Here is a 23,753-nt window from a genome sequence, read left to right as displayed (position 1 = left end):
TAATTTTTTAGTAAATAGTAGATATACAGATTGATTCTGTATTAATTATGCACTACCATTGATTGACACTGCAAAATCAGTGTCATACAGCATAACACTAATGTTGTGGATACATTCAAAATTTTATTAGTAGTAAATGACTGATACTAATCTTGGAAAAGTAAAGATTAAAAAAAAAAATAGGAAATCCCACAAGTCAAATGCAAAGAAAAAAATAATCTGATTGAAAAGAAGCTTAATAACATGAGAGTGAAGGACTATTTTGTTTGAAATATCTCTTAGGGCAGGGATGCATATGCATGGCAATGTCTACTATGGCTATTGTATGTTCATAGATTAGCAAAGTATAATGCCTGAAAGACTAATGTGACCTCATATATCACAGACAATTAAACATCAGAGTTAGATAGTATAGAGCATCAATTGTCCATCTCATCAGGTATTCTCTTTGACAAGGGCGAACAGCTCATACTTCTCATATATCTGCAGGATTGATTTACTGAACCTGTAAGCTGTATCAAAGGATTTGCTTTTCAACTTCAGGGATCTTACGGTTGATGTGCTTTAAAATTTGATTCCTGTTAAAATTCCAGTGCATTTTGACTTCATAGTTGCAAAAGGGGAGTAATACTAAAGACTTTTCAATGGAAATGAGTAGCATCACTCCAGATTACAAAAGGCACTTCAGTCACATGTGTTTTCTCCAACTTTAAGATTATTCCACCTGTTTTGAAAGCATATATAAAATTACATGCATTTATAAAATGAGTGATATCAACATGCTTAATTAAAATTATCCTAAATGCTTTAAAAATGTTTAAGCATATTGAAATTTGGAAGTTACCAAAAAATGTCACAAACCCCCCCAAAACATGAAAAGCCAGTCCTTTAATATCCTAGAGTGAGATGTGTTACCCATAGCAGCTCCAAATCAGGTAAAAAAGCAATTTAAGCTTATGGAAATTCTGTTAGTCTTCAAAGAAACTAATATCTCTTCTATTTTATGAGTAATATGCAAGTCCCTTTGTAGAGGTAGCCTTTCATTTTCAAGCTTGCTTTGCTTAAGTATCCAAAACCAGAAAGAAGTTCTTCAGCTCCAACTGGTTTTGCACTTTGAAATGATTATTTTTAGTACAGCCAAGCAGTTTACAGTCATCTGACCATGTATTATGTAAAATGTAATTGGGATTTTAGGTCCCTTATTTATATATCCTAAGATTAAATGTCGACTTTTAATTTTTTTTTTGTGATACTTGTTTGGTGAAAGGCTCTTAAAGCCCTAGCCTCATTACCCCTACACAGATCTTGTAAAGGGCATCTCTAACTACCAGTTTTCTGGCCCCTTCTGCTTATTTCTGTAACTTTTTTAATTTGAGGGATGCAAGAAAATGCTGTTTTCCTGGAAAGAATGGCATACTGATTTATAAATAAATAATATATTTTCTATTATTACAAATATTTGGTACTATTAATGGTTTGTATTTCAGTACTGTTGTTTCCATGGGTTTTCATTCTTTCCATAGTTTTTAAAATGCTAATATAATCTGAACGGAACTGGATTCCCACAGAGCCGCAGATATTCATGCCCCAATGTTTTTCATTTACAAGTCAATGTCTCTCCTATTTTTCCCCTGAACATACATTCTTGCATAGCTGTCGAAACTGAATTGAAGTTGTCACTTTATTTTCAAATGCCTTAGGAACTGGTGGCTATGGCATCTGTTCCTGGGGAAATATTTTTTCCCCCAGACTCCCCTTTATTTAATTTGCTTAAATATTTCCCTATTGTTTCTTATTCAGATGGAGATAGTTAATTTGGTAACCTTCTGTATCTTTTCTAAATTCTCCTTTATCTAAACCTTGTGCTGGGAGAACATGTCTAGATGCCTCATGGGCATCAATTTTCTCTCGTATGCCAAATAATTTGTGACTTTACTATCTTCAATTTTTATTTTTTTTTTCAAAATACACTTACTTTCCTAATTTCCTCGCTTATATTTCTGTCTGTTGGTGTTAGATGGAAAAAAATAAATTTTCTGAAGGGATCTGCTTGAATAACTTTTTGAAACTGATTACATAACCATAAATTTGTCATAATTTTGTTTTACCTTTTTTTTATTTCTCTTGGGTTTTTTTGGAAAATGCTTATGATGTTTTATCTTGATGCTTTGCATATTGACATATATTCTAAGCATTTCTAAATGACTGGAGGTACACCTATTCTGTGCCAAAACCCAGTTTAATTCCAATCGTTGTTTAATTACTTTCCCACATTTTTAGGTTTTTCTAATGGCCCTTTGCAAAACTTTGGATTAGCTAGTCTTTGGCATGACATCTCAGTTAATAAGATGTTTACTGTTGCTTGCTTGCATCAGTATTTTTAACCTGAAGTCAGCAGTTAAAAATATCTGTATGGAAATAATTTGAGAATTTGCATTTTTGTCCTGTGGTTTCATTATAATGGCCCTTTCCTCAGGTTTGCTGCAGATCTAGACACCTCACCGAGCATCTTGGAGTGTATAGCATTTTCAGGCTTGTGACGCTTGACTTGTGTTGGAGTACTTGAAACATTCATTTTTAATTTTATTACATTTAGTTGTTTGTTTATATTCTCTCAACAACAACTGCTTAAAACCACTTCACTCTTGCATTCCTCTGGAGCAGGAGGTCTACTTGAAGTTCGGTGTTGGAATATAAAGGCTATTATGCTGTCTGACATGCACTTGGTGTGAGTAGACAGTTTTATCTTTAGAGGAAAGTTGTATGGCTCATCTGCAGTAACTAACTAAAAGCTCGTCTTTCAGTTGTCTTTCTTACTGTTCTAGTCTTTTAGGGAAAGACTAAATTGTTATTTATATTTTCTTTGGCTCACCATGACTTGGCTATAAGAGTTCTGTTGTTCCTGTGTAAGCCATGAATTAAGTCTTAAACCTAGATTCTGTATGTCTAGTAACACCAGAGATCTAGCATACATGCTGTCCATTCACAGAGCTTGACATCTAGTAGCCTATGATCATGCCTAGTAGAAAAGACCTGTTATTTACTCATGAAGGACTGGGAGGCCAGATTAGCTTTGAAATGCTTGAATATAAGAAACTGAATATTATCTGAAACTGGACACAATAAAGATGGCATTATCTGAGCTTTTCTTCACAGTTATTGACACATTAATGTGTTTTAATCTTAACTTGCAACAGCCTTTGTTATCTCAGTCTGGACCTGAAATTGCCAGCTGTGCCACCCTCTTTTGTAATTATGTAACATGGAGTAATACCCACTGGGACCTAGGACAAGAGCTCCAAAATTCTTTTTAATTGGTCTGTGAGTTGCACACAAACAGTGGTCTCTACACATGCGTAACTATAATATTTAACCATTTCTTCTGCCTAGAATCTTCACAAATTTTTTGTGTTTCTTGCAGTCTCTTTTAGAGAACCCCAAAATAAAAAGGCTATAGATTACTCCAAGCACATTAGTGTGCTATAGAAGTTATGATTGTTTTGGCATCCTTATTGTACACTTTTACATTTACTGTCCATGTATAGTCTGTTTTTTGTAATTTGTTGCCTGGAGTTTGTTCAAAGTCAGTATTGGGCATTTGAAAAGGAGGAAAAAGGAAAAGCATTTCTTTCATGTAATCAAAGTGATAATATGTAACTAGTAAGATTTCAAAGCAGGTTTGGGTTTTTTTTGAATAAAACACTTTATTTCCTTCCCCTCTATGAACTTTTGCCCTGTTTTATTGTTCCAGGAGGAATACAGTGCCCAAATAGTAGTGCCCTACAGGAAACGCGCAGCTGTAACGAACACTCTTGCACTGTGTATCATTGGCAGACCGGCCCATGGGGACAGTGCATAGAGGATACATCTGTGTCTGCTTTCAATTCCTCTGCCAGCTGGAATGGAGAGGCCACCTGTTCCGTGGGGATGCAGACAAGAAAGGTCATCTGTGTGAGAGTCAACGTGGGACAAGTGGGCCCAAAAAAGTAAAGATTTTGAACAGTATCTTCATACTGTAGTTACCTTATGAATTTGCTACTTTAGATTTGTATCACCAGCGACTGCATACAAAAGCAAAAAGACCTTCTTTGTGTTCTCATGAGGGAAAAATTAATCTTTTAAAAATACAAAACTGAAGCAACAGGAGGACTACATAAAACCGTTCTTGCTATTGATTTTTACTGTGGTGTTTGCAATGTTGACTGCTGACAGCTGACTGACTGCTAAATCCAGTTGGTCCTTGTCATCATCAGGTTAAGTCAAAACAAGGGTATTGGGGTACATGCGTGGTGTGCAGTGCAGCCACATGGATACGTGCAGTTCAATAAAATACGTGTTTGGATGTAAATATGATACAACCCATATTAGTGCACATTTTTAGAAGCAGACCAAGGAGGTGAAGCACAGTGAAGCTCTGACAGGGAATTAGTTTGACAACCTTTGTGAGGATTTTTTTCTCCCATATATATATATTTTTTAAGACATCCATTGGCCCATTGATTTAATTTTACAGTTTAATATATGACCAGGGTTAAATACAGATTAGCTGCTAGTAAAATGCGTTTGATAATATATTCATACAGTTTTCAGTCTGTAAATATACACCACTCAGGATAAATTCAAAGTTGGAAGAGGTGATAGCAGAGGTTATTTAGAAGGTTTATGAGGCAGCTGTTCTCACACTAAATATTTGCATGGTGTCTGAAATTTATTTCTTTACTAAGCAGTAGACTTATTCCCAATTTACTTTAAATGGAAGTATGAGGACTAATACCAGAATATTCGGTAATGTAAATTGTTGTATATCTGCATTAAGTTGCTGTTCTATTCATCCATTATACCATTATATCTTTTGTTTGTTACTCATTTTACATAACAAAAAACCAAACCAAAACACACTAATGATTTGTCTTCCTTTCAAAGTCCACTGTAAATGTCTCTGCCTTTGATTCAACCCTAAATTTTTGAGAGAAGGCCTGTTTTATTGTGTCATAAACGGATGATTCCCCCTTCCCCCCCCCCGCCCACTCCATGAAATTAAATAAGTCTTGGTTGGTCCTTCAAATTGTCACGTTAAAATCACTGAATCATTTTTAAAGACCCAAACACTTAACATGAAAGTCTAAACAGAAATCTTGTTTTAAGCTCCCCTTAATAAAAAGGATTCAAGTGGTAAGACACAATCAATATTATTGGCCTTATCTACCTCAAAAATTGCAGGAATCTTTTCTCATTTACTTGACCTTGAGTAAGGACTGCAAAAAAAAATCAATACTTGAAGCCACATATACTAAATACAAACAATATAAAAGATAGAAATTGAGTTCTAATTGAACTAATTGCCTTGCCCAAGGATCTGAAGAATTGTAATGTTCAGTGCTCCTGAAAGATGAAGTTCTCAGTGAAACAGTGAATGTGTATAATTCAGACTTTTTTTGTGTACTTACAATTTTTGTTCTTTAAGGAAAAAGTCATTAGTAAGCCAATGTTCAGTACTTTTCAGAAGTGCTTTTAATTTTAACCTTAGATAAATTTCTGAAAACATAGTAAATGCGTTTAATTGATGACACATCTTTTTTTAATGTACCTGACCACATATAATCTGATTTCACAAAGAAACAAGGCAAAACTTGACTTAAAATGTAGAGAGCTTATGCAGAGGTGATGGAGATCTGTGTTGCTATAGCTATAACATTCCATGGTCTTTTGCATAGGTATTTTAAGGGAGGAAAGGAAACCGTGTAGATGTCATTACAAGAAGGCACCAAGAAGTTGGTGCTGGTTCACAGCAGTGGATCACACTCTAAGAATTTTATGTAAATTGACAGGAAAGTGCAGAGACAACCAATGCAAATAATGAGCTAGCAAGTGTTATTGCTGAAGAATATGTTTCTGTAAAGCTGCAATTCAACTTTTCTGCTTTACATCTGCTTCTCCCCCCTCACTGCACAGGCATAGTTCTTCACTGACTATGGAGATCACATTTTCTAGGTAGTTCATTGCTAGATTTGCCTGTGCTCCCTTCAGCCTGGCAAGAAAGATGCCTTGAGAAAGCCAAGCTTCCCCAGCTGAACCAATCCAAATATTAAACTGGTCTCATCCCTCTGGTCCCAGACACCCAGCAACCACGAATCATAGTAATGATTTTTTCTAATGAGCCAAAAGCTCCAAAATGTAGAAGGGATATTTTTCTTGCCTCTTTACACATTCCCCTGACAGTCCACACAGTCTGTATGCTTTTAGAGCAATAGTAATTTTCAGGGGTTTTTTAAAGATTTGCAGTACTTCTGCAAGAGTTATTACATCACTCTGAAAACAGGTAGTGCAGCATAGAGAGTTGTTTGTCCTTGATGAAAAAATAGGAACACAGAATAGGGAAATTGACCTGGGTTAATGAGTCCTATATGTGGCAGTCCAGTAATCCCTTTTATATGCTGATCCAGAATCTTCCTAAAACAAGCAAGTTTTCTGTCCCTACTGAGAGTCTTCAACAGTTCCGTTGATCTGGCAGTTTCAAACCATTTTCTGGTTTCTCTCATGATCATGGCAAGCTTATACCTATTTGTTCCTGAGTTAGTAGTGTTCAGTTTAAACAAGGCCAGGTTGGATGAAGCCTTGGGTGATATGGTTTAGTGTGAGGTGTCCCTGCCCATGGCAGGGGAGTTGGAACTAGATGATCTTAAGGTCCTTTCCAACCCTAAATATTCTATTATTCTATGATTCCTCTTTCCAGAGTTTATGCTTCTAGTAAATGTATGAGGAGCTAAAAATGTGTTTCACTAAGCTAAACTAAATCACTTTTCTTCAGAATCATTTGAAATCTTGAAAGTAACCGTCAAAAGGCAGAGACTGGAATGATGAGAGAGGAATGATTATTTTAAGTTAAATCCCCAGGTGCAGAATACACCAGGTTTCACTTGCTTTCACCAGATGTATTTAAATGCTAATAGTTTTTATTTCTGTGCTTCATCCTGATGAATTCTGGGCAACTAGCACTCCCCTTGTGTGCCTGCAGGCATTCAGTACCTCTCATGATTCTCCACTTCACAGCAGAATGATTGTTTATTTGATAATGCTTCTTTTTCATGTTTTTTTTAGATGCCCTGAGAGCCTCAGACCAGAAACTGTGAGGCCTTGTCTGCTTCCCTGTAGGAAGGACTGTATTGTGACTCCATTCAGTGACTGGACATTGTGTCCTTCTTCATGTCAAGAAGGTAATTTTATCCATTGTGTACTAGTACACAGATTTTAAGACAGAAAAAGAGACTAGCAGTCACTTTTGGCAAAGCGCACATACACATTTCTTTCTGACAGAGGACACGTAACAGCTGGTACAGCAGCTGCAGGGAGGGCACAACATTTTTTATTAAAAGAACGGTTATTTTTATGTATTTTCTTTATGCATCTGGGTTTTTTTTCACAATTTTACCAACTTTTATGTTAGAAAATCCCATTTACATCTTCTGCTGATAAAGAGATAACTACTCATGGAGTAAACACATACCAGAACAGATGTAGAATTGTAGCATTTGAATTATCAGATTATAAAATGGTCAGTTTTGGTCTTTGAAGATACACATGCTGCTTGCTCATGAAAAAAACGTGAGGCTTTATCCACCAGGAGATACAGAGGTACACAGAGGTGCAAATAGATATGCATGTGTTTATAATTTTGCCTGGTTTCTTCTACTCAAAGGAAAATTGAAGGAAAATTAATAAATGTTAGCTGACTTAAAGTTGATGTTAATGGTCTGATTTCAACATACATTCCACTACCATTTTAATATATTTGGCAAAGCTCTTCAAAACAGTGCAGGTCTCCCCATAATTTCTATTGCACTGAAATCGTACATGAAGTTAAAGTGATGACTGGCTTAATATTGCCTGCATTTTTATGCCTTGTTGCTTTTTCTGTTTCAAGCTTAACCAGAGGTGATTTTCTAATATGCACTATTGCAGACAGACTCTGTATTACCCCATGTTCCACCAGCTGTTAATCCCTGTGTGGGATGTGGTGATTTCTCACAGCTACCAGAATTTTAGATACTGTGATATCAAATACACAAACTTCGAATGTTATGGCCAATTCTGTATGCTTTTTAAGGAACACAGTCATAAAGGCAGACAATTAAGACCATTGAATCTGAATCTGTGAAATAGTTATTCATTACTGTCCTTGTTCAGCTGGGATAGTTAATTTTCTTCCTAGTAGCCGGTACTGTGCTATGTTTTGGCTTTAGTCTGGGAATAATGTTGATAACACACTGATGTTTTAGTTGTTTCTAAGTAATGCTTACTTTAAGTCAAGGACTTTTCAATCTCATGCTCTGCCCGTGAGGAGGACCACAAGAAGCCGGGAGAGAGCAGAGACAGGGCACCTACCCAAACTAGCCAAAGGCGTATTCCATACCACAGCACGTCGTGCCAGTACAGGAACTGCCAGTATAGGAACATGGCATGCCATGCCAGTATAGGAACTGGGGGGGGAGTCATCTAGAAGGACAGATTGATCCTTGTGTCAGGCTGGGTCAGCGGGTCGTGAGCAACTGTATTGTGCATCACTTGTCTTTATTGGATTTATTTCTTTCTCTCTTTTCCTTATTATTACTTTTTTGTTATCATCATCATTATTATTAATATTATATTTTACTTTATTTCCTCAGCCTACCATTTCTATCTTTTTCAAGTTCTTCTCCCCATCTCGCTGAGGAGGGGGGCAGTGAGTGAGCAAACAGCTGTATGGTACATAGCAGCTGCTGGGGTTAAACCACAACAGTTATTAAATACTATGTTATATTACATCATCATTCATTTTTTTGTTGGGGCAGATCATCTTGGACAAAAATGTCATCCTTTTCTGTTCTCATTTTTGTGGGTTTTAAGAAAGTTCTTAACCAAGTGAGCATTTCTTCACACATATTTACTGCAAAGTAACATGTAGGCTCCTATAAGACTGTGTTTGTGAAGTACTAGCATTCTGTCTATTCAGTGAGTCAAACTCTCTTTATATTACACAAGCAATTTTATTTCATGGGGTTTACCCATTTGTGTCAGCAGGCTGGTCAGCAGCTCTGCTGAGCCACATGTCTGTCTTGCCCCTTTTGCCAGCTCCTGGCATCTCCTGGAGCTGATTGACTTGTGAGTGGAGGGTTTCCTCTGTGTTGAAAAGCAGCCAGGTGGTAGAGAGCCACCACTGGGATTCTCCTACCGCTTGCTTGTAATTACAATTGTTTGGCCATGGTCCAGCATGCTTCTGTGTTCAGACAAGCTGCAGCTGCTGTAATAACCCGCCAAAAGCTGGTATCAACCCAGTCAACCAAATGGCTGTCCTACAGTTCTCCGGGGGCAAAAAAAATTAAAAAAAAAAAAAATTCCAAGACTTTTACCAAATAGTATTTGTAAATTTGGTGCTAACAAAAACTAACTCTGGAACTAACATAGATTTGTGGCTCTTAACTTTCTGCCTGAAGAGCTGATATCTGAAGATGACTGAAATCAAAATTTGTACAGGAGCTATTTATTGGTTATCATTAATAATCATTAATAATGAATTAATAATGAATGATCTTGAGGTCCTTTCCAATCCTAACTATTCTATGATTCTATAGTAATTAAAAACTGTAAACTGTAAATTAATTCCAGAGTGGAATTTCTGTTTCTGACTTTTCATACAAATGATTAGGGCATACTTAGACTTTGAAAGTGTAGCAGCAAACTGAGCTGGTTTAATTTCTGTTCACTTGAACTGTGTATTCATATCAGCTGTATATTCATTTGTTCAGTATTACTACTATTGCTTTCTATTTAGTTCTGCTTCCTTGCCTTTAGCTGAGATTAAAATGTTTTCTCTGTTACGTTTTATTTTCTGCTTATGGACAAAATAGCATATCAGTACTACAGCAGTCTGTTCAAACACCTGTTACGTTAAATCTTGGTTTTGCCCTAATTACTATCATCCCTATGTAGTATGAGGAGAAACAAGCTCTTCTATTCTTTGCAGGAGGTGTCACAGTAAAGAAGCAGTCTCGTCACCGAGTCATCATCCAGCTCCCTGCCAATGGTGGTCGAGAGTGCCCAGACTCTTTGTTTGAGGAAAAGGAATGTGAAGCTTCTCCCGTGTGCTATAGCTACAGGTACTGTTAATCAGCAGAGACAACTCAGACATGATTTTTCAGCTTGTATTACTACTAGAGTTTGCTGAATTCTACTTCTTAACAGTAGGTGGCTCTCTGGTGGTAGATGAGCCGTCCCTGGAGACATCTAAAACCAGGCTGAATGTGGTTCTGAGCACCCTGATGTAGTTGAAGATGTCCCTGCTCATTGCAGGGGTAGCTGGGTTTGATGACCTTTGAAGTTCTTTTCCAATTCAAACTATTCTATGATCCTATGATTCTAATATGTATTATGTAGAAAAGTAGGATTCATAGCTATATCAAGCTTTCAGAACAGAATATAGACTTAGTTGGGCCCATAGTGTATTGCTGGTTCATTCTGTTCTGGTTTCTTTGCAGGAACGTGGCAACAACTAAGAATTACTTTCCAGGATAAATATTTCCTAGCAACGACTTTGACATTCCATACCATTAAAAAAAAAAACAAAAATAAAATCTTACCTTCTAAGCCATCCAAAGCATTGAAATGCAGCGTTATCTGTTTAGGAGAGCTGAGTTGTATGCCATACTGTGCCATGCATTGTATCCTCTGTCCTTCCATCCTGTCAGCCCTGAGACAGTCCACAGTTGATTGTATCCTCTAATAGACAAAATTGTTTGTGTTGTCCTGATCTTCACCAGAGAATGCTGAGAACTGTTCCAGAAGGTGGGGAACTGCAGCCTAACTGCATAAGAAAATTTTCGGGCAGTTCCATAGTATCCATCTGAGTAGTGTGGGAAGCTGTACACATACGACAAGATCTGGCTGTTGACGCATTTCAAATATAGAAAATTCTGATGCATTTGGTTGGATTTACTTGACAAGATTTTAAAAATTCCTTTTATTTTTTTTTATGAATAATGAATATCAAACATGTTTTTTGGAAGCCAGTGTTCTGTTTCTCCCATGAAATTACTTTCTCTTGCAGAGGTGCAAATAGAATTTAACCTTTTTTAGTGAAACAAAATTGAGATTAAAGAAATAAAATACTTTCATCTGGTATAAAATATTACTGCAAATTCATTAGGAGATCACACTGTAGGTAAGTAAAAGATATGAAAGGATGCAAAAGAGCATTGGGAAACTACTAAAATCAGTACTCCAAACATCAGAGAAATACAGCTTGACAACTTTTTCTAGTTGATACCAGAGCCAGAGTTTTATCTTTTAAAATGCTGGCTTTTCCTTGTCTCTTTAGTACCTTCAGTATCAAATTTTCTTGAGCTAGTGCATTATAAGGTGCTGAGCAGAAGAAAGAAGAGCTGCTAGGGAGAGGTAGGTGACGTAATTTGCATTTCATGACAGAAACTAATACTAAACACATTTTCTGTATACTTCCTTTAGCATTTTTCTGACCTATGTACATGCTGCAACAGATGGACTCACATGTTCAGCTTGACTCATGCCTTAGTTCAGATACTGGCCCACAGAGGCAGGTTGCAATGAAACTTTAGGTGCAAAACCATTGAGATAATTATAAACATGAGAGCAGCTGATGGCTTGAGCTGTGGATGTAACAATTTTTTTCCTCCCATTCTGAGTAATTCAGACAACTGTGAATTATCTGAGATGTGACAATAACCAGACTTGTCTGGGTTTGTTATATTTAAGGCCTAGAGTATTCTGCATCACAAGAAGGAACTTTTTAAAAGTAGCAGTTTACATTCATGACAAAATTATTTAAGAAGCACAATACTGCATTTGTTAGTAAAGTTTTTTGCATTTTCTTTTTGTCTGTGTTTTATTTTGATGTGGTCTGGGCCCATATTCACACAGTATTGGATCTCTCGGTGCACTTCACATTTGCTATTCAGTTACTGGAGACCCCAGGTGCTCTGGGATTCCCTGAGGCACCCTCATAGCCATTTAGAATGACTGTCCCAATACTTTGCTCTAGCTGGGGTTTCTTTTTGCTTCTGACTTCTCCTTTTGGGATAGTATTTGGAAGATGGAGCTTAGCAAAGGAACTTGTTATGAAAACTTTACCCTTGTAATCATGTCATTTGAAATTTGAGAAGACAAAACATAAATCCCAAGACTTTGCTCATCTGACCTCATCTTTGAGGTCTCTAACTCCAAGACTTGTTTGTTGTTCAAGCAAGGCAGAATTGCTCCACTTGCTGTTGTGTTGCAAGGCATGCCTAAGGGAAGGGGAGGGGGGAAGACCTGGGAAAGAGCAAAGAAGGAAGAGAAGGAAATGCTCTAACACCTATATGAAACAGTACTTATTGCCAAAAGACACCCCCAGTACTGCATGAATCAGAAATCAACCCTGGAGTTTTACCTCTGGACTGTATTCTCGAAACTTCAACACATCTTTACTTCACTGAGATATGTGGAAAAAAGAAAGAAGTAAAAGTGAGAAAGAGGAGAGGGCATGCTAGTATTTAAAAGTCATCGTTATTTAATGGATCCATGTTGTTTTTATGAGATGCAAGTGTCATGTCCCTAAATCCACTTTTCAAATTTTAGTATGCCATTTTGTTGAGGTGCTCTGAGCATGCTCGGGTATAAATCAATAGCAAAGAAATTATTTTGTTAAATGGGTATTCAAGTCATATAATTTAATTCTTTTATATAGTATTCTCATTTTTGAAATATCTTTCTCACACGTTATTTAAGTGTGCTAATACTTTGTATTAATGTATAATCCTCATATTGTGGTTTGTATTCACTTTGTATTTATAAGGTAGTGTTAATGTACCTTTGTACTTTGCAATTCTTGAAAATATGTATGGTTTGTTTTCTCTTTCTTCCTTTATCTCCTCCTTCCTTCCCTGTATTCTTAATGGCCTAGTCCTAAAAAGAGCAAAAAAAGTTAACAGAAAAGAGGGAAAAGTTTACAGTATTGTAACTGTCTGGAACCAGTTAGCATTAATAAGAAACATCTTATGGTGATTTATAATACTGTCTAGTACTTGTGCTGCCTCAGTTTTGATAGCTACAAGTTTAGATGGATTGTTTGCAGTTGATTGCTTCCCCCTCATTTCAGGTGGAAGACCCACAAGTGGCGCAGGTGCCAGCTAGTACCATGGTACGTGCGCCAAGACAGTCCAGGAGCACATGAGACTTGTGGACCTGGGCTACAAGCAAGAGGTTAGACCCTTTGTTTCTGTCATTTATTCCTCAGAAATCTATACCTGCACCAGTGTGGGAGATGCCTATAATTTTGGTTATTATAACCTAACATTTATTTTTATGTAACTTTATACACATTGGCAAAGGAAAATACTGAATGCTAGCAGTGTGCTTCCTAACCAGTATCTGACAAATGTTTTATTCATAATATATCAGTGTTAATCTGTTTTTAAGTATAGCTACCACATTAGTCACTAATTATATGGCATTATTTGTTCAGTTTATTTCACTACCCTTACCTTAAGCAAATATGCAGGGCTGTTTCTGGAAAGTATATGCTTTTAACCAGCTGCTGGTTGGACTTCAAAATCACTGACCATTTAAGCCCAGTGATCCAGATATTTTTCCACCATTTCCACCTAATAGCAAATAATTTTTGCGTTCAGTTCCAGCTTTACTATCACCTGTCTTCATAGAGGATTTTGTAGTTTGAACAAAATTGCATGTGTGTGACTCTGTTAAATGTAGTCAGGAGAAGGGGTTTCTTAGGTGCATTAAATAAAGTCTGTGAAAATTATTGTAGTTCCTACATACTGTGTTACAGTGACTGAATTGCTTTGTCAACCCTGAATTACAGGAAGGTTTTTTCCTTTTGCCTTTCCTGAGTGCAAACTCCTCTCCGTTAAAACAATACTGCTTCAGCAGATTGTGGAATTCCTGAGCAAGGACACTGCTAACTGCGAAAGGGAAATGCTCAGATCATTAACTTCCTTGAAGTATTAGAGGAGGTAATGGTGTACTTAAAAAAGTCATAGAGTAAATCTTCAGTTAGTACCTCCTACCACTTACTCAGTGTTGCAGGAGATCAATTTAGGACTTACCACAAAATAAAACCTGAAGTTATTGCCTGCTAATACAAAAGACTTCTGACTGTGGTAATTCTTTCAAAGGTCTATCAGTAATGCAATCTAATTCTAGCAGCTCTAGAGGATAACATTCAGATTACACACTGAGAAAATAAGATTTCTCTCTTTGATGGTAGGAGTTCAGGTAATACAAACTGTTGTCTTGTATTTGTGTGGTAGTACCTAAATCTTTTGCCTGCCCCAAAGTCTGTTAACAAAGAAACTGTAGTGCATGCAAATTACTTTTTAATATTCTTGTGTATCATGAGAGTTTCTTTTTTCATAATTGTAACTCAAATCTCTTGCAGTACATACACATATTAAGTAATACAGGATTCTGGAATTACTGGCCATACAGTTTTCAAGTCTGGTAAAACAGAATGGCAAAATTTCCTTCTGGTACTACACAGAGTTTGATCATGCAATGGAAGATGTTTTCAAGCAGTAGTCTCACTCCTACAAGTAGATGTAATGAAAGTAGCTCCAGTGTAATGTGGTCAAGCAGTAGGATGAGCAATCATTAATTAAGAACTGTGGGAGCAGCTAAGCCTAAAGAAAGAAGATGGGTTTGGTGGGATTCTGTAACGTTTCTGAGATCAGCTGTTAGAAAGGGAAGATTTTTGTTTGCTCCTGGATTTGTTAAGTCAATCCAATGTAGAAAGTTTTATTATAGAATACACAGAGGAAGTTGTTTAAGTTGGATACCCAAGGATTATCTGTGCTCACTCTTAAGTATCTAAATCTTATCTAGCCTGTTGCACAGATGAAAGTTACAGGAATTAAAGACAAAGCATTTTTTTGCCCAGTATTTTTCTCATTGACGTAAATGACGTAAATTAACACAGAATGTAAGTTTTGAGCACAGGTATATTATGTCTCATGTCTCAGTGTTTTAATACCTGAAAATATGTTGAATATATCTTTTGTGCTTAGTAATATAAACTGCTATTCTGAATCAGCTAAATAAACTAGTACAGCTTTTCTTTAGATTGAGAGAAGTAAAATATTTTGTGGTTCCTTGAGCACATTTACAACAAATATGATTTGGAAGTAAAAGTTGATTTTTTGCGTTCCCTTTCCCCTCTTACATTTCTAATTCTGCCATGAAAATAGCCATGTGTGAATTTTCAGGGAAGCACATTATTTCGTTTGGTCCTCTGCACAAGAGTTGATTTCATGCAAGGTGTCCACAGAAGGGATGCTGTGGCAAGCATCTTCCTGACTGAGCTCTGCTCTGGGTAGTATTAGAAAGATTTCACCAGTTTCTGAATGAAGACTTTGGAAGAGGCTTTGTCCCCTGTCCCTGCTAATTCTCCTGCATACTTGTCTTCTCATAAAGTTTCTATGGGCTATGGAAAATGTTGCATGATAATATGTTATTAAAAATTCTTTGCTATAATTATTTATTTAAAGATGATTTTGTGATGTAGATGCAGAAAAAGACTGATCTACTGTGTAAGTCCTTTTAAACACCTCAAAATCATGAAATGCTAAACACTGAAATATGAACTCCACTTTGTATAGCATTGTGATACTTCATTTATAATGAGATACTGGAATACAGATATTTTGCACAGTACATTTAACTGCTTGTTAGTGATTTCTGTACAAATGTTTACCAAACTTTGAAAACTGTAGGCATAGAAGCATTCCTTTTCCAATTGAAAAAAGACTTGTCTCTGAAATTTATTATGCTCATGATTGCAGAAATCACACATTCATCTGTTTGTGGTAATTTACTTTTGATGACAAGGTGAAACAATAATCTTGCAGAAGTAATCTCAGCCCATGCAATGCCCTTTCATTTTTTGTTGATATAAGTAAAGCAAGTAATTGCATTCTTGTGTGTGGGAACAGTACTCAGTTCTTTTTAACTGCAAAGGTATGTTGTCAATGCTATTAGTTTGTCCAGTTTCTGATATGATTGGCTATGCACAAACATTGTAACATGTAATATATCAGCAAATAGAAAGAATGGGAATGTACACCAGGGAAAAGGATCAACTGACTATACATTTATTAGCAGTTTATTTTGAACAAAATAATCTATTATTTTTTCATACTTTAGTTAGAAAGATAATTTAATTTGAAGGAAATTTAGAAGTTGGAAATCATTAAAAATGACTGGTTAGGTGTCTGATCTTAAGTCTGTATGTAACGAGAGCATATGCATGCTTTGTTTTATATCACAGCTTTACTATTTACGTTTCTATTCTTCAGCTTTTTTATCACATTGGTCTCTCTTGGCAGAAGAGATATTTGGGTGAATCATAAAGTTTAGAACTATGATTCATTGTTAAAGACAGCTCTGTTTCTAAGTGTCTTGTATGATGAAGGTTTTGTTACAAATCATGTCAGTTTAAATGAATGAATGTCACAAAATTAGAACTTTGGTCAGTGTAGAGAAACAGAATAAAATGGTTTGCTGGGTTTTGGTTTTTGTTTTAAGAAAAGATTTTCTTTAATTTTTTTTTTTAAAGAAAAGTGTTTGATCATTATTCATGCACATGATGAAGTTGTTTTTATCTAAACCTAAGCACAGTAACATAGCATTTAATACCTAGAGCAGAAAATTCATTGTTACATTCATGAACCTTATTTGAGCAAGGCAGATAGTCATGACAGTTGTGTTGAATTTCTATGATGAATGAAAATTTGCAATATCACTGGTAATATGGCTTTTAAGAGTGGATAAGCATGGCAGGAATGTATTATAGAATTGCAGTAACTTTAGACTTTTAATTGTTTTTTTTTTCAAAACCCTAAACAGAAAATACTATGGGTGTATCAGCTAGGTGTTTGAAACTTCCTTTTGATACTACCCAGCAAGAGTGGGACATGTAGAAAAAACATACTTTACTGCACCAGCATTTATGTTGTGTTTATTTTTGTAACTGTTTCTCCATGAAGATGAGTAAATTGACCAAATGTCTTGATGAGTCACCTGACATCCAGGAGGGACAGGCCCAAAGTGCTGGTGAATACAAAATACCAATAAAAGTACCAAAACTAGAAGAGAGTAAATGCTTGATAAAGCCAGACTACTAGAATTTGATGGGGATGTTTGCTATAAAACTCACTGTGAGAGGAACCTGCTGCAGATAGGGTGTGCTAAGAGATGCTGCTTTGTATTTTTAAGGCTGGCATTTATCAGCACATAACTCCCAAGTAGTGGTATGCTCAGTAATAGAGGTTAATGTATGAAGATTGGAACTGTGAATGGTGTATGTTATGTTATGCTCATATCTTTAAAAATCTGTGTCAGTAAACCTCATGTCCAGTGACATCTGAAGGAACTTAGAAATAAAGTTCAGATCCCTTTTGAATCATATAGGAAGGCCTCAGAAACTTCTTAAAAAACTTGTTTTGCCAGTAGCAGATTTAAGTAGGGCTTTTTGGACTACACCCCGGTGCTAGTCAAAAAGACATGTAGCAGATGAGAAACTCAAGTGCCCAAACTGTAACTGCCTAATCACATCATGATGTGTGTGGATGGATGCACATGGTAAGAGCTACTCCTTATGACAGAAAAGAGATCTGTAAAAGGATGGACAGCCTGCAGTCCTTGCCACCATAAATCTTTCTTAGAGTTTTGTAGGGGAAATGGGATGAAAATTGTGAAATCTGTCAGTATATTCTGTAATAGCAAGAGGAAGATTATTAGTAAAATTTAAGCAGAAGTAACCTGGTTGTCAGAGAAAACACCTGAATAGCTGTGCTTGCTGTCACTGGGAATTGGCCATTATTAAAGAGCTGATCCTGCGTTCCCACTATTTTTCATTTGCAGAGTGTACATAGAGTTATTTGAAAGACAGTGGAGCAGGGGATGGGGGAAAGCTTCCCAGGATGGCCGTGAGCACACGAGGAGACACGAGGAGGCCTTGCAGTCTTGTTTAGCCCTGGGAAGGCTCAGAGACAGCACCAGTAGTCAAAAGCCCTTTCCTCTCACTGTGGCTAAGTGCAGACAGCAGCCTTCTTCTCTGAGCATTGCTTATGGGGTGGGAAGATTTGCTCTCGTGGGGGTTTCATGCCCTGATTGAAAGCACAAGGAAGGAGACAATATCCTGAAGGAGCAGTTTTCCTTCATGGAGCTACAAAGACTATGTAAACAGATGAGAGTGCCCTATTGTCAGATTCATATTTTAGTCACTGCAAAGGACAACGGGCAGCTTCGGTTTTTGTACTGAAGTGAGAATTTGGACAAAAGTGCTGAAGAGCACTATTTTACATGAGAAATTAATTTTTTATTGACAAAACAAGAGCCAGAATATCCAGGCATTGTTCAGCAGAACATAGTGTTATTCTCTTTGGCTTCTATTTTTATGATAACATTGGCATGTGCTCCTTCTTACGATACTTCATGATAGAAATATTTAATCATGGAGTATCTAGTCTGAGATATCCCACAGAAAAAAAACCCAAACAAACACAAACCCCTAGATGCATTCCTAGCCTGCGCAGCATTGATAGGTGTAAAGAAGTTAGTGTGCTAAAATAATTCTTGCCTTTCTATAAATGAAGCAAAATATCTTTATTGTTAAAAATCATAGAATCATAGTATAGTTAGGATTGGAAAGGGCCTATAGCCCCACCTCAGATCCTGGAAGGCTGCTATGAGATCTCCACACAGTCTTCTCTTCTTCAGGCTGAACAGCCCCAACTTTCTCAGCCTGTCTTCATATGGGGGGTGCTCCAGTCCCCTGATCACCCTTGTGGCCCTCCTCTGGACTTGTTCCAACAGTACCATGTCCTTTTTATGTTGAGAACACCAGAACTGCACACAATACTCCAAGTGAGGTCTCACGAGAGCAGAGGGGCAGGATCACCTCCTTCGACCTGCTGGTCACGCTCCTTTTGATGCAGCCCAGGATACAGTTGGCTTTCTGGGCTGTGAGCGCACACTGAAGCCATCTCATGCTCATTTTCTAATCAACGAACACCCCCAAGTCCTTCTCCGCAGGGCTGCTCTGAATCTCTTAATGTTATAACAAATACTTAAATACTTAACAATTGAAAAAAATGGTATCACGTGTGTTGTAAAACAAAGGATATAGAGCAAACCCATGTATAAAGCACTTTATATTTTAGCTGTAGGAGTCACTGAATCTCACAGTGAAATCTCAGTTGAAGTATACTAGTGATAGTAACACTGGCAAGGTTTTTATATAAACCCACACATAAAAAGACTTGTAAAATGCAGTCTTAGTGTTTCATTATGCCAACAACAAATATATTAGCCTGTAGTCCCCTGTGGCTTGGTGGAAATAATGCTATCAGGTAAAGTTTTAATTACATCAAAGTCCCTGTCTACAAAATTTAGACTGAAGCTTATTTCACACCTTTCTTCTGGGAGATAATAACTGTTAAATACCAAAACAATTTTATAAGTGGTTTCCATGTAAATGTGATTGGTTTTTTTAGGTGTACTCGTGTTTTATGTTTTCACGTAACAATTATTTGGGCTTAATGCAGTAATAGAAGCACCATGCTCTTTACACTTCCTGCTAATGTCTATAATAAATATAACATGGTTGTATAGGCAAAATAATTAGTCTGAGACTGTGTGGCTTTATAGTAGTTGAAGACATTTCCCTGTATAGTGAGCTAATCATCAGTCTTAGTGATTTTTACAGAATAGAATTAAAGAACCATAGATTTGGTCCGAGAGGCAGGGGATGATTTTGCCTGAATTAGGTTGTGAGTGAAAAAGTAACTCCAGTAACAGTAAGAGCTTTTCAGATGTCAAGTAAGACAATTACCTGGCCAAAATAATGTATTAATGGAATGCATACAGTTGTCAAAACCCCAACTCGAAGTAATGGAAAAATACCCTCTCTTCAACAGTCACAAGGAGTATGGCCTTTCAAATTGATACTTGAATCTGAATAACAGGAAAATGGAATATAGAGCAAATCATCCAAGTCTTGTCAACTAGAAGTAACACGAATAGTTACGGACAGGCACTGTGAAAATTAACATTCAGGAATTGATTTAGTATGCCAAGCTATCCTCTAATTTGTGTTGTTATTAAGGTAAAATATTTATGTCTCAAGAATGAAGAGTTTTCCTGCTTTGATTGCTGCAATACAACTGACAGTTAATCTGGAAAAAAGCCTCAAAGTGTTAATCCTCAGGGAGCTTCTCACCTGGGTCTTCTTGATGTAAATTAGATGCACTAATGTAAATCTGAAAAAAAATTTATGGTAAAGTGAATAACTGTCCACAGAGTAATGTTTAATAACCAAGATAGATGACGGAATGAATATTGGCTTAAATAAAAACTCAATTCAGCTAGATAGAAATAATGTTCTTCAGTGGACAGTGTTTATGGCCTATCAAAGGACTAGATGGAGATGCAGTATGTAAAATTGATATTAAACTTCTGAAGAAGGATTATTAAAAGATATTGGGTTAATCAGTGGACTGTATTTTAATCCTGGTCTAGGTATAGTTTTCATTATTAAAAATAGTGGCCTGTATCTCCCTGAGAAAGCTGCGAAGATAATACAGTTACTTTTGCTGATGCATGCACATGTCAAGGTCAACCAGGTTTACCTCAGGGAAACCAGTGTGTTATTAGTAGAAAATATCTCACAAGAATTCAAAATCATAGCTTAGGCTTGTATTAGAAGGTACTGGTTTGACTTGTTTCTTTCAAAAATAATTGTGCGATTTTAGAAATTCTATAGTAGGTACAGTAAACACATTCTTAAATAGCGTTTATATGTATTTTCAATTTTTACATATCTGGTTTTGCTTATTGAATCACTATAATAATATCTGAAGAAAAAAAGAGTTCCCTTGAGTAAACTATACTAATAATAATAGGATTTCTCAGAATAATTGTACTAGACAACGTTAGGGTAAGTCCCCAAATAAGCACAACTTAATGCAGTACTGAGCCTATTACAAACAGTGCTGGCAGCCCTACCTCAAAGGGTAGTCAAGGATCAGGAAAACTGTTTGCTTAGCATCTCTGGAAAAAGAAACTCCCTTCCTTTTCACAGCATTTTATTGCAGATGTGTGGCAAAAACAATTCACTTGGGACCTTTGGATGTTTTAGTAGGCACATAGACTTGGAGTAGACCATATGAGTCATCAAGTTCAGCTTGCTACAGTCATCATAAGGCAGAGACTTAGTTTAGAACTGTTGGACAAAATCTGGTCACTAAACCTTTAAAATTACGTTACAGCAATCTAAAAAAGTTAAAGTTTCCTCAACTGTTTCCTCCAGGAGATAGCACTTAGAGCAAGTTCTCTATTTTATTCTGAAACACTGTATTCAAAACCCATTTTTCTCCAGCAGTTGAACCTGATTATGCCATAATAGTTTGGTGAGCAAAATTTACATTTTTTTTCAATTCGTATACCAATAGAACAATTATTGTGAGTACAATTGAAGTGCTATGCTTAAATTATGGAATCAAGTGTATTATAAAACACAGTATTCCCTCATATGTGTGCAGAATGATATATTGTGTTCAGATGCAATGTTACTGCAACAACTGGTGACCCAAATTACTTTCACAGTCATTATGAGGTACTGCATCTACTGTGTGCTGTCAGATGCCAAGAAGCATAAATACTGTTCTATTGTGTAAACAAACAACTAGAAGTTTCCAATTTTATTACTGCATAATAAGTTTTAAGTTGTTTTGGGAAAGGAAATAAAATTAGATTTACTGAGGCTTTGGTTAGAATCATAGATAAGCAACCAGTTAAAAAAAAATCCATGGGAAACTAATAGAGCATTGTTAGGGACTATATTAACGAAACTTCCCTATTTGTAAATCCTTGTGTCCCAACTGCTTCCTTTTGTGCCACCTGAAGTTTTCTTAAGAAACATTTTTTTTTCCTATAAGTAAGAAGCTTTTATTCAGAACTTGAACAAAAAACAGGACTATTCCTGTTATAAAAAGCTGTACCCCTATTGGCTGATACTCCACCCCTAGCAATCATGCTTTATCCTTCAACCCTTTTTCAAGACTAGAAATTACTGAAGAGCATCAGGCAGCAATACTGTTATGACTGGTTAAGTGCTATCCAGAACACAAATATGTTTCTAAATTTTATGTCTATCCCTTTTTCTAAAACACATGTTGCTGATAAAACTTCATAAACTAATCACTACTTAAAATAATATTGCAAGTTTTCTTAATGTCTGAGTTATAGGCTGTGTCAGTAGGCAAAATGATGATGTGAAAAGTGGTATAACAGGTGAGGATAACATGGTGCAACCTTCCTAATATTTACAATTGTCTGTAGAACTTTTTTCATTTTTTTTTCCTGGTGATTCTTGATAAATAGTGATTTAAACAGAATCTCTAGTACGTCAGAAATGCCAAATGTATTCATTCAAGGTATAACAGATTGCAAATATTAGGTTGTTGTACAGCTATTCTGGGCTTTCACTGTGATTTTGTGGAGAATATTGCAGACTTACTAAACTGAATAGAGGCATTCATGAAAAAAATGCTGAATTAAACCCCATCCCTTTTTACTTCCAGCAATTACTTGTCGTAGACAAGATGGAGGACAGGCTGACATCAGTGAGTGCCTTAAATATGCTGGCCCATTACCATCCCTAACACAGATGTGCCAGATTCCCTGCCAAGATGACTGTCAGTTTACAAACTGGTCAAAGTTTTCTTCCTGTAACGGGGACTGTGGAGGAGTCAGGACAAGAAAACGCACTCTTGTTGGTAAGCGTAACTAGAAAAATAATACATCTTTTATTAATTATTGCTACTGCTTTAGTTAAAACCTGCATTGTTCTGAGGTGCCCTTATAAGAAGCAAGCACTGTTTGTCATTGTGGCAGAAAGCAGTCCCAGTGTCACTGCCATGCTCTATATACTGTCAGTGGAAAAAAGAAACACAGGAGAACAAACTTCTGCCATATGTCTCAGACTCTTGATTACAGAGAAGCGGCTAGGCAGAAGATGGGAGAATATAGGAGGCCAGGGTTTCTTCTAAACGGAGCACACATAGTAAACAGCAAAGCAGGCCATTTCTTTTCCTGACAGGCAAGCAAAAGATGTCAGGAAGGTTGCTAGTTTATGGTTTATCCTTTGTACAGAATTATACCATTGAGATTATAAATTTCTGCTAACCATTTAACAAATATAAGAGACAGACCGTTGAGATTAAACTCTCAAGCAATTCCTCTGAGTTACAGCTTTATATATGAAAGTATTTTTTCAAAAGCTTTCTCTTTTTTTCTTTCTTTTTTTGCTTAAACTTTTTTTACTGATAGTTTTCAGGCAAATATTGGACAATTTAGTGAATATTAAAAAGCACGTAACTCGTAGACAATGACTGATTGGCTTAATGGTGTAAAAAGCCAAAGACATGGGGTCTCTAACATAATGTAGGTATTGTGGGGCATTTGGCTCTTACTTTGAAACTGATGCTTTAGTTAACAGGATAAAAATTATTTCCGATTATGTCCAACCCTTTTCCACAAACTTTTCTTTGATCCATGAGATGGACACTTTGAAACATTTTTTTTTCAACTTCTTGTTAATTTGGTTTTGGTTTTGATTTGGTTTTGTTGTTTTTTTTTTCTTTTTTAATTTCTTCTGCATGAAATGAAGAGAAAGAAGCATGCTTTGCATC

The 23,753-nt window shown here is 36.4% G+C and overlaps 1 protein-coding gene across 1 annotated transcript in view; it reads left to right on the top strand.

Annotated features, from left to right (window-relative positions):
- Positions 1-23,753, top strand: part of THSD7A (thrombospondin type 1 domain containing 7A) — a 191,866-nt gene that overhangs the window by 124,836 nt on the left and 43,277 nt on the right. Inside the window, exons 9-13 of the mRNA XM_005153055.3 lie at positions 3,752-3,986; positions 7,099-7,214; positions 10,001-10,133; positions 13,145-13,248; positions 22,644-22,838. Of these exons, the coding sequence (XP_005153112.2) occupies positions 3,752-3,986; positions 7,099-7,214; positions 10,001-10,133; positions 13,145-13,248; positions 22,644-22,838 (783 nt within the window). The remainder of the gene's footprint in view (positions 1-3,751; positions 3,987-7,098; positions 7,215-10,000; positions 10,134-13,144; positions 13,249-22,643; positions 22,839-23,753) is intronic.

This window comes from Melopsittacus undulatus, chromosome 1 (assembly GCF_012275295.1).
Source record: "Melopsittacus undulatus isolate bMelUnd1 chromosome 1, bMelUnd1.mat.Z, whole genome shotgun sequence".
NCBI lineage: Eukaryota > Metazoa > Chordata > Aves > Psittaciformes > Psittaculidae > Melopsittacus > Melopsittacus undulatus.
Note: the sequence above shows the minus strand (reverse complement) of the source record. Positions and strands in the feature narration are given on the sequence as shown.